Here is a 19,707-nt window from a genome sequence, read left to right as displayed (position 1 = left end):
ATTATAATCACATTTTCAATTTTGACCATGTTGTGTGACAATTTCATTTAGCCATGCTCATCTACTGCTAATAAAACAGCAAACTATTCCTAAGTAACAAATGCAATTCAGTCCAGTTAGTCAACCAGTGTCATTCTAACAAATGCAAAATCAATTATTAATGCATTACAATCTATTTCTTATTTACTCAACTGTGTAATCAGCTTAATCAAATCTTGAAAACAGCTGTGAGAATTGCATTATCAAGTGACATCACCTCAGCTGAGACTTGAACAACTGTTAGTTTTCCTGTTTCACGTAAGAGTTTGTGGGATGCCAGGTGTAAACAAAGGCAGACAATAACTCACTAGACCTGTGTCCCAGGGGAAACTGTTAGATTTACCTTGGCAAGCAGAAACCTTTTTTTTTCTCATAGCAGTGCAATGTGCATAAATAAAACATTTCAGTTGAGATGGCCAAAGAGCCAGTAGGTCCTATTATCTCTTGTTGCTGTATGATTGACTGGGAGTTTGAGGTAGGAGTTGGGTGAGGCATTACTTGCAGCCTTCGACACCACCTACCACAGTATCTGACTTGTGGCGTTATAAAAGATGCATGTGTATTGCAACATTTAGGAAGTCTTAGAGGAAGTACAGTCAGATGTATGGCTGAGATGTAGGGCAATCTCAAGCAAACTCCAATCAGTATCTCTAAGCACGGCTGGCAAACTAAAAATAAATAAAGCTTTATTTAACATTAAAGACAGGTCTAATCCATCTCAGCACACTGAAGGCAACTAATGCAGCGCTCAGCAGAAAAGAGATGTTATCATAAGTAAAATGGGGAGGTGCAGCCTCATTGATGTTCTGCTTTAATACAACATGAAAGTCAAGTTTGCAGGGGAATCTGTTGCACATCTGAGCAAAACCTGAGGAGATAAAGGCTATTGCATACCAGCCCTTGACTAAATCCCCTAAACATAGTGTAAAAAAAAAAAAAAAAAAAAAGGCTGACATGTTTTTGTTTGCTTTTAATAGGCACAGGTAAGGATTGGGTGCTGCAAGCTAAACAGACTGTTATGTACTTATGACAGAGAGCCAAGTATCCACTGTTAAACAGACAATAACTTGGTTACAAACACCTTTATTCTCACAATTAACCATGAAAAAAACTGGACTACAGAATTCACAAAACAGTTACAGGCATTGAAAATACACCTTGTACTTAGTTAAATAGAATGCAGTACATTTCCCCTTAGGTTTGCACTGTGCATGCGTATATGTGCTTATGTTTGCAAGTATGTGAAAGACAGAGCAAAAAAAGAGTGGGAGACTAAAATGTCTTATCAGGGATGTGCAGGTCCAGCTGAGCCATTTTAAGTGCACGTCAGAGGGTGAAAAGCGGGCTAGATACTGTGCTGGTCTTCTGCTGAGTGCAGCCACCACTCCCACATGACCACAGTACATACAGGAACAAGTGGCTGATTTAATACAGACAGTGATAATTTCTTTTGTGGCTTATTGACCCACTCTGCTCTGCTTTCCCAAATAACAGAAAGAAAGAAAAAGTCCTTGTCCATTATGTTCACCTCAAAAGACAGGTTCCAGAATCAGGCCACCAATCATTATATCACAAAAGAAAGGTGAACGTTCACTCCATTAGTACTCCATTAGCACATCAGTGGATTACTCATTCACAGGGAGGTAAATTAATGACAAAAAAACTAAACACAAATGATTCTTAAGCAAACATCTGTAGTACATTTAGAGCTTTTTGTTGGCTGTACAGTTCAGAAACAAAGAAAAACTTGAAAAAGGAAGCAAAACCAGGACACTTGGCATAAATCGCAGGTTCTTACTGGGCTGCCAGTTTCCTTATATTCATGATCAACCTCTTGCTGTAGTCCTTATGGTCGACAGGCTTCACATCCATCACTGTCGCCTTGATCCTGGATTCATCCTGCCCGAGAAAACAACAACAAAGCCATTGGTATGATATACATTCACTTATTTCACAGTAAAACTGAGGGTCACAGGACAATACACACTTTCCACAAGCATACGCTGCACGTAAAAACAAGGTTGCAAACTCATCAATGCTGAAAAAGGTGACAAAGATGTCATTGGGGTGGGTGGGGGGGCATTCTACCTGACTCATGTAAACCATTTTCAAAGTACTATGTCTTGGCTTGATACTTGGTTATTTACTGAGAGACGTATTGCCCAGTACGCCCAGCCAATCAATTCATTCGTCATTTTAAACTCAACATTTAATAAGTCAGTGTCAATCCATTGCTTTCCATCTTGCTTAAGTCCAGAGTTGTGACTAAACTTTGACTAACAGACTGGATAGTCACTGTCATGCTTTAAAATGATGTGAGCCTGTGAGGATCCATCACATCCATATATTGTCCAGACTGGTCACCACAAAAACGCACGTTTCAATTTGTGCACGCACATATGCACGCATGTGCAAGTGCAACGCAGCTACTGCAGTTTACCCATTGGTGTTTATCAAACATAATAAACAGTTGTATTTGACTCACTCTTTGGGCACAAAGTCACAGCTCTGTAAGTGGCTGGTGAGCAGGACGCAGACAGGCCAAGAGACACACTGCCCCACTCGGTTTGCAAGACAACCGGACAAGAGAGAAGTGCACTGCAAGCTTGCACGTAAATGTTGACCTACTTTTATTTGATGAGATCAAACTTGGAGAGGAGTAAACAAGTTCCCTTGATTGCTGTTCCCAAAATTCACTCTTATGTAGAGGTGCCCCAATTGCAATTTCTGTTTTTTTCACAAATCTGCCCTGCCGATTCTGATTTTCTTTCATGGTAGTCCTATGCTAAAAAGGTATTCTGCAAGCTACAAAATGTGAAAAAAATTAAAATGCATGAGACCTTTTAACCCAGTATATCAACAAATAAAATCCTATGCCATATATTACTTATCAGGTGGTGGCAGATAAAGACATCTTCCCTTCTCCTATGACAAAATGGGTTCATGAGAGATGTTTTGACTGGATATCTGAATTGTGTTGGCATTCAAATTAAAAGACGCAGCTTTTAAAGCCCATAACCATCTCTACAGCTGTCTAGACAGGGGAAGGTCATTTCTACCAGGGCCATTATTCTCTGCATTTAAACAGAGGTTACTCATTTTGTCTCCATTAATCCTTCGCTGCTGAAGTGGGTGAAATGTAAATCATATTGCTATTGCCCACATTCTTTAAGAATAACCAGATCTATAGCCACCTGTTTGTCTTGTATGATTCAAGAGAAATATGGACTTGTTAAATACAAAAATGTGAAATAATGGAGAATTATAGCATCATAGTTTGACAGAATAAACAAGAATCAATTCTTACATCAATATAGATAAATAACCTGCCTTTCAAACTGTACGATACATTGTCTGGAACAAATGTCTTTGTGAAATGGAAATGGAAATGGAAATATCTTAAAGGTAGTTAAAGGTAGCCTGTGGCGGTAACCAGTAACAGTACCATAAAGGAATGTTTGCGTCACGTAGTCACTTGAGTATGTATATGAACGATGCAATACACATTCCTTTCACGAGTTCCCTGCTATTACACTGATCCTTAGTTAAGAAGTTAGTGGCCTTGTAACAAAGCAATGCAGCAGAGGCAAGAAGGGGATGGCAAGTTAGCAAACATCGATACATTATATGATTCAGGATATTTTAAAGCAATCAGCTTTCAAAATGTTTAAAGAAATTAAAATGCATTCAACATGCTTTTCAAGGCTCTAAGATGTGCACAGTGTAATTTTGTGAGTAACGCTGAATGTTAACAGAAAATACCACAGGGCCCCTTTAAGTGCTGTTAAATGACCGTCTGTGTTTCTAAAAGGTGGCTGGGGGTTTAACTCAGAAAAATAGATGCTTTGCTCTGAAACTGGTGACTAATTTAAAAAATAATTTATTAACTTTAAGGCCGATGCCTTGGTTAAAACCTACATCCCTATGCCTGGCCAGCTAGATTTTACGGACTGCGGTAAGGTTACATTATGTCATTCAAAACAATGATATTTTTTTAGTTTAATCAAGTCTAAGAATAAGTCCAACAAGTGTACACAGTGCTCTCCTAAAAATAAATCTATTCTCCTTTCTGATCAATGTTGTGCAAGCCTTTAAGTTAAATATGTGCATAAACCAAATGAATTAAATATGACAAATGTTACTTCAATCTCCCAAATTGTAAATTATAATTTACAATAATAATAATTTATAATTTTCTGAGCAGATTTCTGTAAACTAAGTTGGTTTTAATCTTTAATACAATAAAAGCGGGGTTTTCGTCCTTCAACATCAAATGTAGGAACAACAGTAATGGACTCTCAGTCCACAAAAAATTTAACACCTCTACCTTACCTTCAACAAGAAACTGTGTATTATGAGTTAACGATTATTACAAAGATTTTCTTGTATCCTTCTACCATCCCTATACGCACACAGTAATGTCAACTGCAGTTGATGAGTGGGTGAGTTTAGAGAAAGAGTGTGTGTGTGTGAATATCTAAGCAGCCAACATCACACAGCCAAGTTGGGTGTTGAGCAACACTTGGACAACCTGTGCTGGGCCCCCTACAGCTATATCACAGCGAGTATATATACACACGAGCACAGGAGGAACAACACACATAAATTTGCTCCACTGTGACCTTTTTCTAACAACTTAAAACTTGCCAGGAACACTTGCAGCAAAGAAGAGTGCAAATCAAGACATCTTACTCCTGTACAGCCTTAAAGAGAGAGCAGCACAGATGAGTTGACTCAGTTGACTGAAAATTCACTCAGGCGCTAGCATCTAATGAGTACCTGACAAATCAGTCAAATTTTCTCTTTAAGTCCCTGGTCTTACATGTTACCTGCATATTTGATCCTTGCACACAGTGTTACACTAGTGGTTATTTGCCAGCCTTGGAAAGTGGTTGAGAGCAACAGATCTTTAGTGGAATGAAAGCCAGGAGTGCTGCAGGCAGGGGTGTTTGGAACCACTTCACTATTCTCAACATTCACATCCACACCTTGCACACATTGTTACCTATGAATAGTGTGACAGACATCATATAATTAGTGATGGTCACATCTTGTCAGACAGACAGGATTTATGAGGGCAGTACTAGAAATATTAGCCGCACAGCCATTTGCAATGGAAACAGAAAGGTGGTGGAGTTTGAGGCAACTCTGCAATGAAAAGCCTTGAAAAGAGAGCAGTATTAATATCCGCTTTTTCCATCAGTGTCACCCTTTCAAGGCACTTAAATCACTTACAATGTCTGGATACAGCCTACAGGGACAGTGAGACCTTAATAGCAGCACAGCAGTTTGAATATTATAGCCACAAGCAACCATTCCTGATCCCAGGAAAGTTAAAGATTTAAGACAGTCAAACAGTCAAGTACTGAGTGGTAATATTTAAAATATTTTGTTTTGACAGGAGCAACACAGGTAAAGTAATAAAGTCATTCATCGGCTGACATTTTGAGAGTGCAAACACAATTGCCTACACACAATCAAAATATCAATATTTTAAATGCCTATATGCAACTTTGATTTTGATTTGTGTGACAATAAATTACATTATGCATCGCCCCCACATGAACCAAGTGCACATCACATTTGTTTTGATAAATAAACTGTAATTAATCATGGATTCAATTTCAAATAAAGCACATTAAGTGACATTAAGTGACATATTTAGTGTGGCTCTCAATGCCGCCCCATATTTATCCTTAAAAAGACTTCATGCTCATTTATTTAAGAATTCTGGTGCCAGATTGAGATTAATTATGGCTGGACACACTTGAATGTTTTGACTTTATCCTTAATGGGACACTGGTAGCCTCCATCAACAGTTTTGCTTAATAAGACGTGCATGTCAGTTTGAGCTTCGGTTCAGTGTGATGTGGAGCAACAAAGGCATCACAACACTTTAATTTGATGAATACCAATGTCCAATGAATGTTGAGCATTCTTGATATTGCAGAGTCATTATCTGCTATATAACAGTATACAGTATAATATTGATAGTAATCGATTTCTTTTGCTGTAGTTGTATGCAATATACTGATTCTCTCTATTGATTAATCTAAGAATCAGATTTTTTTTTTAACACCTCCACATTGCTGGTTTTGTTTGACCAACAGTCCAAAACTGGAAGATTTTATAACAGATTTTTTTTGCAGCTCATTACTTATCAAAAATTGTTGCTGATTGATTTCTTTCAAACTATTAATTGATTAATTGTGTCAGCTTTAACATTGTAAGTGTATGCATATAGTTTAAAACCTGATGTCTACTTTCCATAATATCAGGCCCGGCCTGGGTGACCTTTAAATGCACTGACAGTGCATTACAGGTGATAATTACATCATACTATATCATGTGACTGTGGCAGGGTCTTGATTCAGTTGAGATATAATTCTCTCATCTGCTCTGATAAACATGGTTAAAGGGTTCTTGTCAACACTTCACAGTGAGACAACAGGATGGATAGGTGCCATTAACAGTTAAGGACCTGCTTTGTGCCTCATCAAGCCTATACAGTATTGTACACATGGCAACATGTGAGAGCATGCCACAATGGCCGGCTTGTTGCATTGAAAAGGAGAAAATACACTGAAAGAGGGGTTGCAGGTGTCTCTGTTGAAGGAATATGGGGTTTGGAGGCAGCAGCCAGTACCTGCTCGTAGCAGTGCCATTGGCAGTTAGGATGCTGAGCTGAATGTGACAGACACAGTGGCCTCTTCTGTGTGTTGAAGGCGGATGCAGCCTCTGGCTCAGTTCCAGACTTCCTGCTCAGAGTCCCAGCCCAATCAATTCTTTTATGTGCTTCCCTCAAAACAAACCTCTATCTGTGTGGCCTACAGGAAATAGTGACCGCGACTAATCTGTGTGTGCACCCTTCACAAAGCCACTGAAAATGAGCAGCTTTCTAGGGCAAACACTCAGAGTTTGGTTCTGTCAGTCGAAATGAAAGCTAGGTAGTTTTGTTAATAAATGGGAAAACTATCAGAGGAAAAACATCTGAAACAAAAATACCATGTCCATGTGCTATGCATTTTCAGCTTACAAAGGAATGGTGGTGGTTTAGGGGATCTATTTTTTTCCTCCTCCCAGTCTTTCGCACAAGCATATTTCCTACTGCGTATGCTGCAGTGACAACAAACCCGTGGGCATTTCATTTTAGACTAATTCCTAGTTTACTTACATTATACGTTTCTAGCTTCACTCTGTTGCGGAAGACAAACGTGTTGAAGTTGGCTTGTTGGAAGATCTCGTCAAAGGCAGTTTCATTCTGAAATTGAGAGAAAATATGATCGTACACACCCTTAATCGAATGTTACTTTCATCACAGTCTCAAGTGCAAAATAAACTAAGTGTCTGATAACTGAACACTCAGACACATCTGTGATTTTCCAAGTAATTATGCCTGGAAGGTCTTTAACACAAACTTGTCTATGCAAGATTGTGTGTGTGTGTTCATATTTGGCACTAACAAAGCCTGAGGTTTAGCTCTTGCTCTGGCCATTTCCCGAGGCCAGTATTACATTCAGGGAGGGGAGCCTCACCGAGTCCTTGAGCTGCCCCAGGTAAGCTGCATTCTGGCCCAGGATGGCCTCAGCACTCTCCTGGAAACAAGTCACCCACTGGTTGTCTCCATAATCTGCAATGTTGGCCTGATGAGTCAAACAGATACAGAAGGCAAGAGTAAATAAGAGGAAAAGTTTAATGCATATGCAAGTAGAAATTAATGTTAAAGTTTCTGTAAGTGTGTCTTGAGCTGTGGTTTGCTTGATAGAGCAGTTGTTAACTATATGTTGTTAACTAAACACATATCTGCTCTTAAGAAGTCATTACATCCTCTAATTAGCCTATATCATGCTGGCAAGCCCAGCAAAACACGCAGAGTCACAGTGCACTTGTGATACATACAGTGAAAGCAAATTCACAGCTTATGCTACAGCTTGTGAACAATAACAATATGTTGACTGGTGAGTGGTACACAACAAAAGCTACTTATTTCAGATGCCTAGCTGCAATTGCTCTGATGCTGACATAGAGAGTTTTTCTATTTAAGGTTGTTACTTTATAAATTAATGGTTTGCAAATGAGCTGTAAGCCTGTGTTCATCGCTGCACTGTCTGTAAAATGAGTAACAGCGTAGTATGGAAAGCTGCAGCAATAAACCTGACACAGCTCCAAAGCAAGTGTAAAGACAATCTAAAATTAAGTACTCATTACACTGTGTCACAGAAACAGCAGAATTGGTTTTTAAATGTCTCTAATTTAACTTCAAAGACTAGACTGGGGCAATGCTGACCCACAAGGGGCTTGGCCATACAACGAAAGAGTGGCTTGAGTCCCAGGAGACAGACAGATGAATAAAAACAATAAGTCAGAGAAAGACCAGGCAATGAAAAGGACAAGAAGGATGACGCCTGCCTCAGCAGAAGCATCTGTTCAGGACTACGCGAGAGGAATAGGGATTTAAGATGTGTGCATTCGCATATAAGCTGTGTGTGCATGTGTGGCACAGCTGAAGTTTTTGAGAACCCATTGCTGAGTCACTTACAGACAGGATGAGGCGATACTTGAAGTTGGGGAACTCTTTGTCACACTTTTCACAGCGAAACATGCCATTCTGTTGGTCTACCACTTTCTTGTTGCAGTCTTGGCTCGGGCAGGCCTGGTAAAGGCAGTTTTCCTTGCGCAGGTACACTATGGTAGCTATGCAGGTGTAGTAGTCTGCCTGAAAAGGAACACAAACACACAAAAATCCACATAAACAAAAGTTCAATGCCAAATAAAGTTACTGAAATGTACTTCTTACTGGATGCTCTCACAACCTTCGTGTTTTGTATGTTAAATATTTTGACTGGTAAGAATAAAACAGCGTGAAATTAACATTAAGAGGACATTTTCAGAAGCATGTAGTGTAGTATGCGAACAGTCATGAAGCAACATCTGTGCAGCAGATGCACAGGTTACATTCCCAACCAGAAACGGCTCTGACACGAATGCAAACTGGTGAGGTAGCTGCTGTTTTGGTGAGGAAGAGGAACACTTCTGTCTGCACATAACAGCCTTCAGAAAACATTCCTACTTGGCATGGAAAAACACCTAGGTGACATGAATTTCACATCAGACAGAAATAGATGAATGTAAAAAGAAACTCTGGTTGTTCTAAAATAAAGAGATGAAAAGTTTCAACGTGTTGGCGGATGAGTCACATCACCTCTCTTCTTCTGGAAGGGTGTCCTCATGCAGGGCAGCCACTAATGCACACAGCAGACAGCTGTCACACCCTGACAGCTGATTGTTTTGGGCACAGACCTCACGTCTTACTAACCTCAGCATCGTAACAGCAGAGAGGAAACTCGGCCCCTGCACACTTTGATAAAGACTAAAGGTGCCTGTTCAGGGTCAGGGAGCAGAGCAGCAGGCCTGCCATCTTGGAGCATTAATGTCCAAGTACATCAACCATCATTTAATGGCATTATGTTAACTGAAGAAGTGCTGAAGGCAACAAGTATCTGTGATCACAGTCTCTCCAAAGACTGAACAAAGAAAACCTGCCTGTTGTGAAAAACTAAAATGCATCTTTAAAATCTTTCAGTAATCCATCCTGATTAATTTCCACTGTCAAGAACAGCTTTTTAAAAACTTGTACACAGTCAAGAGACACACATATACTATGATAATCAATTCCTTTTCTCTCCGTCTTCTCCAAGTGCTGACCATTAAGTTAGTGTGGAAAGGCATTAAATCCCAATTAACTTCAAAAACAGGACATTGATTCTCTATGTCACAATAGACAAATAAAAAAAAAACCCTCAAGAGTTGGTAAATGTCAGCAAACAAAACAACAGAAAATTGTCCCATTCAGACACACAGAGCCACAGGCTACTCTTTTTTTAATCACCATTTTGATCTACAAAACACAGCCCAGACATCACCCTTCCCTTCTTTTCCAAAAGACGTTCAATTAATCAAGCAAATAGCTCTTCAATTAGCGTGTGACTGACCAGCTCTGCCACAGTGGGCAAAGGCCAGAGGAGCTGGTTTCTCACCTCTGTCATAAACTTTTACAAATGCAGTGTCAAGCCAACAAGAGGAGGGTGACTACTTACTGTCACAGAGGGCACGGGTGCAATGTAGAAACCTGAGAATGTGACACAAAGACTCTGCGACAGGGACAATTAATTGCAACAGACTTTGCTTGGGTGGTGGTGGTGGTTGGGGGGTGGGGGTTCTTGAGAGGCCTGATCCCCAGATCCCAGTGTAAGGGATGTCTCAGAGGGGTTGAGGGCAGCCTCAGCTCAGCCCCTTTGTCAGTGCCAGGCTTCATCACATGCCTTGCTGAGGAGGAGCAAGAACCTCCACAGCCCAGGGTCAAACCTCTCCTCCTGAACAGCAGGGAGCTGGTGCCTGGAGGAGCCTCTCACCTGACAGGGGGCTAATGGCTACAGTCAGGGTTTGGGGTGTGGAATTTAAGAGGGGAAAAAAAAATTGATGTGACTGCTTAAGCTCCATTGAAGGCCTCCAGATGACAGAACAGCTGAAGTAGCTACATTCAAAGAGGCAGAAGGAGGAGCAATAAGGCATTTGTTATCTGCGACAGGGAGTCCTGCAGTTCTGGTCATAGAAGAGAGAATTATGAGGGCACCAGAACTAGGACGGGGTCGCTCAAAGCCTGAAGCAGCTGACATGTATGCACAGTTACATCACTGAATAAAAAACCTGAATGTACTCATTCACCAAAACATATTTGCACCTTAATTGGGGCTTACAGATAACTGCTGCTCATTTAACCCGTGTATTTTTGCATTTCCCGTTGTTTTCTAATTAAAGAATATGCCCTCAATCCTTTTCAAAACTGGTAATAAATCCCAGTGTCTCAGTCTTGTCTTTTACAGCCTGTGCAAAACTGTTGTTCCCTTGCCTCTGGTGCCCTATCATAATCGCCTGCATCTATTAATGCTCCTGGTCTTGATGGGATATTTCAATCACACTGTGATGATTACTAATGTGCAGAGCATTTTAAATTATGTGAAATTACACAAGTTAAGATCTCTGCACAGGCCACATTATCCGCCTTAGACAATTCATACACTTCTGTGGTCACCAAGGGGGAAATTAAAGAACATATATTACTTTACTTATCTGAGGGCGGTAATTTCATTACAGAGGGCAAAGAATAGAGCCTATGTAATCTTTGTAATCAATACCAGAGATAAATGTGACTTTCACTAAGAACACACACCAAGACTGTGAGAGGACATCAACAACGCAGGGGGATTAATGAGCAGGGGGGAGATCAAGAACCTTTGTGGGATCTGATTTTAAGTACACATACCTGGTGGTGCGGTGACTTTATGAATAAATGATTATGAAGATTCATCATGTTGACTGTCAACTAAAAGCACCTCTGCAAACCACAGCAAGGAGTGACAAGGTTACACTGTAGTTAGACTATATACACCAGCCATGTGCACTGTGGCTTTTTAATAACAAAGGCGGCTTGACTGTATGCACTTTCATATTTGTTGTTTGAGATTCAACACCAGCCTTTCAGTTTGTCCTTGAATATCTTCAAAGAGTCTTGAATAACAATATGTCTCGAGTTACCATATCTTTAATGTTTGAGTGCATCAAGGCAAAAAAGCTGAGCGTGCGTCTACCTTGTCTCCATGTCCCAGGTGCTCGGTCTTAACATCAGATAGAGCCTTCCAGTTGGTGTTTCCTCCGCCACTGCCACCTTTCAACTCCGTCAGAGACTGGCCGTCCATGGAATGACCCTCCTTGTCATACCTATGTGAGATAAGGTGATTACCAGTTACTACTGATTTGAACCCAGTCTTGTAGTATACCGTAAAGACTGCAACTAACAAATATATTCCGTACTGATGAATCTGTTGATAACTTCGACTCATTTTTTTCATGTATAAATTGTCAGAAAATAGTGAAAGAAATACAAATTACAATTTTCCAACGCCCTAGTTCTCATATTCATATTGTTTATTTTGCCTGATTAACAGCCCAAAGCAAAGTTATTTAGTTTGACACCAGAAAATATTTACATTTGAGAAGAGGAACAATTGAATATGTGGCCTTTTACCTGAAATATAAATAGCAACCAATTAATTTTCGGTTAATTGACTAATCCATTAATCAATTAGTCATTTCAGCTCTATACAGGTGAAAGAGCAATCCAGCAATTAACATTCCATAACCATAACAATCAAAATTACAAAAGACAGTTTTTAAATCTAAACATCATCTTTTTTGTTCAGCGTATTCTTCTCCCTTGTGTAAACGTGGCACCTACATTACTCACAATGCAACTGGACTGAGTGAGTCATGATCGCAGCAGCTAATATAGCCTCAAGCTGCTGGCCTCAAGGAAGTCTGATAAGGTCACTTTACACATCTTCTACACACATCTTTTTTTCATGTGCAAACTTGTGTCGTCAGCCCCAAAGGACTGATGAGGTTTGATGATTTTGTGCAGCTCCCTCTATAACCCCCCGCCCCCCCATGCAATTGTGCTTCCACCTTTGAAGACTTTAGTGTGTGAAATCGGTCAAGCGTCCTTTTTAAGTAAGCCCGTTCTACAGTACATCACCACATTATCTTGATAAACATAAATTTAAGATAGCTGTATTTCCACTTGGGAGATCTGTAGCGTTGGTATGCAGAAGCTGACTTTTGGACTGCAGCATTATTAATTTTAATACATTCGTACCAAAACAGGAGGCACAATACGCTGCTCTTCACATGGCTGTCAGCAGACTGCAGGCCATCCAATTAACAGTTAACTTAAAAAGGGAAAAAAATGTGTTCCAGGCAGAGCATCCATTTGTGTTTGTCAAAGCAGGGGTGGCTCAGCTGAGAGCAAGGCAGGCTGAGAGGCTTGTGAAATGAATCAACCGCAGAGGGACAGATGAGCTGGCCAGGGTCAGGACTGTTACTGTGATATCAGAAACCCATTTCTGCTCAATGTTCCCAGTGATTCAGGGAAGACAATAGGAAGAAGAAGAGCAAAGGCAGGGTAGAAGGAGAAGAAAAATGGGTGGAGGTAAAATGCAGTTGTGGGGAAAGGAAATAACAGTTTAAAATGGTCACAGAGATCAATAGAGCTTACTAATCTGTTGGCCACAAGGCAAAGTGGCTCACAATGGGGAGGTCGGGTTGTAAATACAGGGAGAGCGTGCCTTGCTCCTGGAGGCATGACTAATTGAAAATATCCCCATTAACCGTTCAGACTGTGGCCTGAGCAATGCACAAGCTGCCAGTTTCCCATTCCTACTGACAAATGTGAGCAATTCTGTATGGTGGCACCAGTTTCCTCACTGATGGACCTGCACTGCTTTGTTTTAATTGTGCCTGCATTCAGTTAGGAGCTTGAGAAAAAAAAAGATATTCTAATAAATCAAATCAGCACCTCTCTGAAGACTGATGTTCTACAGAGAAAATGAAGTGGCAATAGGGCTGAGATGATTAAAAATGCATCACACTTTAGACTGTAGGCAAATAAGTTTTCAGTGTTATATTGGTGCTCTGGACATCTGACCTGACAGATACCCAACAAGGACTGCTTAACGCACAATAATATACCACAGTGAAAAAGCATCCCGTTTTAAAACCGCTGCTGTCTTTATCATTGCAGACAGCGAGGGGCACTGGAAACAGAGATGGCACAGAAGACAGTGATCTTGATGATGGAGACAAAAAGAGGACAAATTACATCTGGCAGGAAATGTGCAACAGTCAACTGAAAGCAGACAGATCCCAGCTTAGAGCAGTGTGGCTTCAATGAGACAAACTATCTGCAGGAGCACAGAGATAGATGACTGGAGGCTGGCAGACGAGCATGTGCATGCCATAGACATGTCAAGTGTCGGTGTGTCAATGAACAAGGACAGGACAGGAGCAGAAACATGTCATAGGAGGAGGTATGAAGGGTTGATGGGACATTCTCAGTAAGCAGTGTTCTCAGCTCCAGGCTAAGGCTCTAATGCCTCAGCTGAGAGTGGCAAACGCACCACAAACACGATTACTTCATGCTGTGTGTGACATGGTGTTAGCCACTTCATCTGTGGTGACTGACATGTGGTCAAATGTGGAACTAGCACTAACTTAAACAAAGCCATGGAGGCTTGTGTTCAAATGTAAATGTGAATAAAAGTTGTTTCCCTTTATTCTCATTTTGGTAGAATAAAGCCAACTGTTTATTTCTCTTTATAGCAGACACATAACATGAAGTGCAACTGGGATACCACGTGTAAGAGAATACTGTAGAATAAACAATAAAAAGAATAAAGCAATCAAATGTTTACATGTCATCACTACAGCCTAAAACCATTCTGTATGCATCAGTGGACTCTCAGTGTGTTACAATAGTTGAATTTTAATGAGTTTGTTGTATACTGAGCTCCACAGAGAAATTATATCATGGAAAAACAGAACAAGTTATTAAAATGGTATAGTGTTTTTCTGATTAAGAGGGATTTAAATCATGTAGTCATAATGCAAACTGAACTCCCTGTTGCAACCTTTTACTTTGCGGTGTTTTACAAAACAAGACCTGAGCATACCTGTATTAATAAAGGATGTCATGTTGGAAAAGGAAATTATTCATCTGTGAGACAGTGACATCTCACATCCTTATAAACCTTGTTAAAGTGAAATGTACCTTCCATTCCAATATTCTGACTTAAACAAGCATAACAAACCATCTATAGAACACCTATCTATAAAAAAAAAAAAAAAAAAACTGGGCTGAAACTAACTAACTGCAACTGGTTAATCGGGCGATTATTTTCATGATCAATCATTGCTTTATCTATAAAATGGCAGAAAATTGTGGAAAATGTTCATTATAATTTCCCAGATGCCAACCTGCGACATTCAAAGTGCTTGTTTGTCCTCCCAATAACCCAAAAACCCAAACCCAAAGATATTCAGTTTATTAACATGCATGTCAAAGAAAAGAGACAAAGTGCTCTTTCTATTAATGAATCAATTAAGTTACTAAACAGTTAAGCTCTTGTCAAAAACAAAACATAATTTTGTTTAGTGCTATGAAATGATAACTCTGTATGCCACTGAGCAGATCCTGTAGAGCCGAGGTCACGAACAGGCAGACCACGGTCTGGGACCAGATGCAGACGCCGTCTTGTTCAGACCTGAACCTATAACTGCTATATCATTGAGAATTATTTAATTTTGTCAAGAGTTTCTATTCTAAGCAGGGCAGCTTCTCTAGCGTTTATGGTACTGCTTTAGCAGCCCAGGAAACTCTCAGACCAATTGCATGCACTGTAAATCTTCTCACAAAATGCTACCCTGCCAATCAAAAGAAATGGACTGCACTTCTGTAGCGTTTTTCTAGTCTTAACAATCACTCAAAACAATGGAAGCCACCTTCACCCATTCCCACACACACTTATGCACTGATGGAACAGCCATCAGAGGCTATTTGGGGTTCTGTATCTTGCTCAAGGATACTTCACCACGCAGACTGAAGGAGCCAGAGATCGAACCACCAACTTTCTGATTAATGGACGATGTGCTCTACCTCCTGACCCATAGCCACATTCTAGGGCTTCTCCCTAATAGTTGACCAAATGTTAGTCAAAGAGAAGAATCTGAGTCGACCAAGTTTTGGTTGATCACAGGGGTTTAAAAATAAATAAATAAATCAACCTCCACAGGAAGTGGCAGCACGGTCCCTCAGTCAGTTCCTATCTTACAGCAGCTGTAAGCAGGGAACACACTACATAAAAATATCAAAACACATAGTAAACACATGACAGCCTGTTACAGTAAGTACATGTTGAGCAGGAAATCCAATTTGTGGGATCATTTTGAGAGGATAAAGGCCAACTCAAGAAGGGTGACAGCCAAACTGTGAAGGCAAACATTCACCTATCATTTGTCACCCTCAAACATGGCTTATCATTTCAAACATGAACGTAGCCTAATATTAGTCACTTAGCGTGGCCGCCCACTCTAACATCCTGTTCCTTTCCAGTCTCTGGTGTCCTTAACAGTTGGCTCACTTCATGTGTGCAGTTGTTAAATTTATAATATATATATTTGTAATACATATGGTTTTGCCTATCTCTGTAATGAAGTACAGTGTTAACAATGTTACTTTCTCAGCCCTGGGCTGAAACCATTTCCTGATGCCCCATAACAATATATATTTTATCATAAATATGCAACAAATAGTTGACTAATGACTTGAACTAACAACTAATAATCGACCTGGAAAATCTTTGGCGGGGCAGCCCTAATGCAGACAGGGAACTCCAATAGGCATTGTGAATTGAGTTGGTGAGTGAGATAAACACACAGGAAGGACGAGACAAGCAACAGAGAAATAAGCTAGTCAGAGGCGAGTAATTTCACACGGCATGTTCTAAAAAGAGAAAAGTGGACTGCAAAAACTGAGCTTTTAAATCAACAACCGACAGACTTTACACAGGCAGTTCAACCCTGATGAAGGCTGAAATAAGCCTATCTAACAATAAAGTTGTTCTGTATATTGCCAAGTACTGCTGGAATTTTGACCCCCATGGGTAGTTCAAACCCAGTATGTCTCATAAGTTGAGACCATGGAAATTATTAAAAGCAGCAGTGTGAAGCCCCAATACAAGACAAAGCACAAATCTTCTGAGGAAACACATCCACTCAAATCCAACCTGCAGGCAGAGAAAATAAATGATCTAAGAGCCCAATATGATCGATACACCAGAATCTTAACACATTTATTCACTGCTCAACAATGTGCTAACAAATGTTCCCTTAAAGTTACTTGGATTTTGAGTCAACATAAAAAACTATTGACTGATGGACTTGTCAAGGAGTGCATGAGTGCAGTAGCTGAAACCTTAATTGATTAAAAATAATAAAGAGTTTTGTGGGGAAAAAACCCAAAACAATTCAAGCAAATACCAACGTCAGCAACATCAGACACAAAGAAAACCAAAAAATTAACCCAGGAGGTGCCAGCAAAGCTGGATGAGGCAATCCATGTAAATTAGTCCACTGACGTGTCTGAAAAATTTCTGACATCAGTTTATGTAAGGTTCTTCAACAAGGACAAGAGAGAGTTCTGTGAAGACCTGTTAGGTGTCACGCCCCTTAAGACCAGTAGGGAAGAGGGGAATAGAGTGAAACAAGTGGTTTCAATAACCACAGATGGAGCCCCTGCCATGGTACAGAGAGAGAAAGGAGCAGTGGGAGGAATGAAAGTGTACAATCCTGCGCTTATCTCTTACCATTGCATAATTCATCAATCAGTTCTGTGCGCCACTCTGTCGGACGAGTGTGCTGAGGTGATGAACACAAAGATGAGAATCATTAACTTTCTCGGGGCATCCTCTCCTCATCAGCTTTGCATGCTCAGGGAATTCCTCAGACAAGTTGATACAAATGCTGATGACCTTCTGCTGCTCAACAGTGCAAGATGGCTCAGCAAAAGCACGGTGCTCAGCGCCTTTGGTCCATCCGGAGGGCTTCGCAGCTTTCTTGCCACATCTGAAGAGCCAGAAGGCAACGCCAAGACAAAGAGAAGAAGGTGGATAATGTGACTCTTTTTTGGTTGATGCCACTTCACACCTGAATGAACCAAATTTAAAAAGGTACAGGGTAAGGGCATTTCAGTTTGTGAACCGATGACAGCTGTCCGCTCCTTCCACAGGAAAGTTGAGGTGTTCAAGGAAGACCTGCAGGGAGACTATGTACACTTCCCAACAGTGCAGACACAGGTTCAGGGTGAGAGAGATGTGTCTTCTTTTGTTGAAAAGCTGAATGTGAACTTCAGCAAATTTTTGATAGCTTCAGTCTTAGAAAGAAGTTCATCCTGTTCATTCAGAGCCCATCCCTCCTCACAGAGGTCAGTAGGTTCTCAAAGGAACTCACATGGGACTTCAAGTGGGATTATACACCTGTCCAGATGCAACTGGTCGATCTCCAAGCAAATGTGGTGCTGAAAAAGCATTTTGGAGGAACTGATCCTGCCAGTGTGGTTCCAAATGGTCTTAGAGGAAAGTGGCCCTTTACATCTTGAGCATGTTTGGCTGTGAAGCAGCTTTATCCACTATGAACATTTTTATAACCAAATATCATTCCAGGCTCACCAAGAGGGAAAGAAAGCGAGAGACAAGGTGGCATTAATGCTCCTCAATTGTTAAGATGTTTTGAGATTGTTTATTATAAAACTGGGTGAGACTATGTCACAAGAACTGATACTTAGGTAGGTTCACATTTTATTTGAAGTAAAATAAGTGCTGCGTTTTTCAAAAAGCTTTTGAAAAATGTACAAATAAAGTTTAAAATAAAGTGTTTGATTTTAGAAAATTGTGTTGTGTCTTTGCAGCACATGTTGTCAAACTGATGAAGATGATTTCTCAATTTACTTGTTTTGTCTATTTAATCGCGTTTCCTTAAGTTGCAGTGCGTTGAGCTCAGGGCCACCGTAGAAACTTAAGCTACACCTTGTCTTTCATGTTTTCTAAATTAAGCACTTTATTTCAAAAATGTACATCTTGGAAAAATTAACCTTTATTTAATATTAGAGAACTTATCATTCATAATCTCTCAAGTTTATTTGATTTGACAGCCGGTCGTTGTCTACATACACATGTTGATACAACTACGAGGCAACTTCAGTACATAGGGCACTGAATCAAAACGCCAGTTCAAAAGTATGATGTTCTGGACCTTTGCTTGTGGAGATTTTCTTTAACTGGACCTCTCTGAATTTGAATTAAATATCAACGCAGTAGAGCATCTCAGGACTGAGTGTCTTTGGCTGAAGATTAGTTTGACAGTGGTGACTTAAGGAGAACGACTCCCTCCTGCTATCCACCAATGACAGAATTCTTCACTTTATCAAACACCTCTGTTTTCAGAGTTGGTTCAAAACATTCAGTAAGTCAGTTGCTAATTCAGTTCTGCTAATAACTCAGTAATCCAATTCAATACAGCTCTGTAAAACATTTGGGTAAAATAACAGTCAATTAAACAGTGAGGCATCATGTTCACTAGACGACTGTGTTAAAGCTTGTTTGCTTCTCGGCTGACATAATTACTTCCCTGACTATGTGCTGTGTGGCCTGTGTTTGTGGATATGCTGGAGTCATGATAAGAAAGAGAAAATGTTGGCTTGGACTTGTGTGACTAAATGAATTAATAGTGAATGTCTGCGATCGATAGTATCTAGAAGTGAGAATAAACATGGCAAAATTGTAGCTAACGGGAAATTGACTGCCCTGCCTGACAGGATTGGTGAAAGGCTCCCAAACTTCTCTAGATGTGCTGTTGCCACCTAATGGACAACTGCTTCTGCACAGTTAGATGGAAAGTGCAAATGTCAATGCAGTTTTTACACTGAAAATTTTCACAAAGAACTGTAGATTCATTAAGTAGGCAGCCTGTGACAAGTGATCTCAAACAGGGGGTAGGGGCATAGAGCATATGCAAGCTAACAATGCACTAAGACCCCAGATTAACCCAAGGATCAAGATAATTAGTGCAACATCCTTATTTGAGAAAATTAAAGCTATTTTCACCTCTGCGAGATTAATTAGTGTGACATTAAAGGGATGCTACTCAGCTTTTCATATAAGAACAGTGGAAAGTGCTGAGCAGCACCACTAATACTACATGAATCTGACTCAACAGCCCACC

At 40.3% G+C, this 19,707-nt stretch overlaps 1 protein-coding gene across 1 annotated transcript in view; it reads right to left on the bottom strand.

The window, feature by feature from the left end:
- Positions 1–1,106: 1,106 nt before the first annotated feature.
- The window catches only part of rpa1 (replication protein A1), a 31,347-nt gene continuing 12,746 nt past the window's right edge, over positions 1,107–19,707 (bottom strand). Inside the window, exons 13-17 of the mRNA XM_071497391.1 lie at positions 11,688–11,817; positions 8,579–8,755; positions 7,575–7,682; positions 7,214–7,300; positions 1,107–1,938 (exon numbers count right to left, since the gene is read on the bottom strand). Of these exons, the coding sequence (XP_071353492.1) occupies positions 1,834–1,938; positions 7,214–7,300; positions 7,575–7,682; positions 8,579–8,755; positions 11,688–11,817 (607 nt within the window). The 3' untranslated portion in view covers positions 1,107–1,833. The remainder of the gene's footprint in view (positions 1,939–7,213; positions 7,301–7,574; positions 7,683–8,578; positions 8,756–11,687; positions 11,818–19,707) is intronic.

The sequence above is a fragment of the Trachinotus anak genome, unplaced genomic scaffold (genome assembly GCF_046630095.1).
Source record: "Trachinotus anak isolate AG129_WGS33_773 ecotype Australia unplaced genomic scaffold, CSIRO_AGI_Tana_v1 ptg000014l, whole genome shotgun sequence".
Taxonomy (NCBI): Eukaryota; Metazoa; Chordata; class Actinopteri; order Carangiformes; family Carangidae; genus Trachinotus; species Trachinotus anak.
Note: the sequence above shows the minus strand (reverse complement) of the source record. Positions and strands in the feature narration are given on the sequence as shown.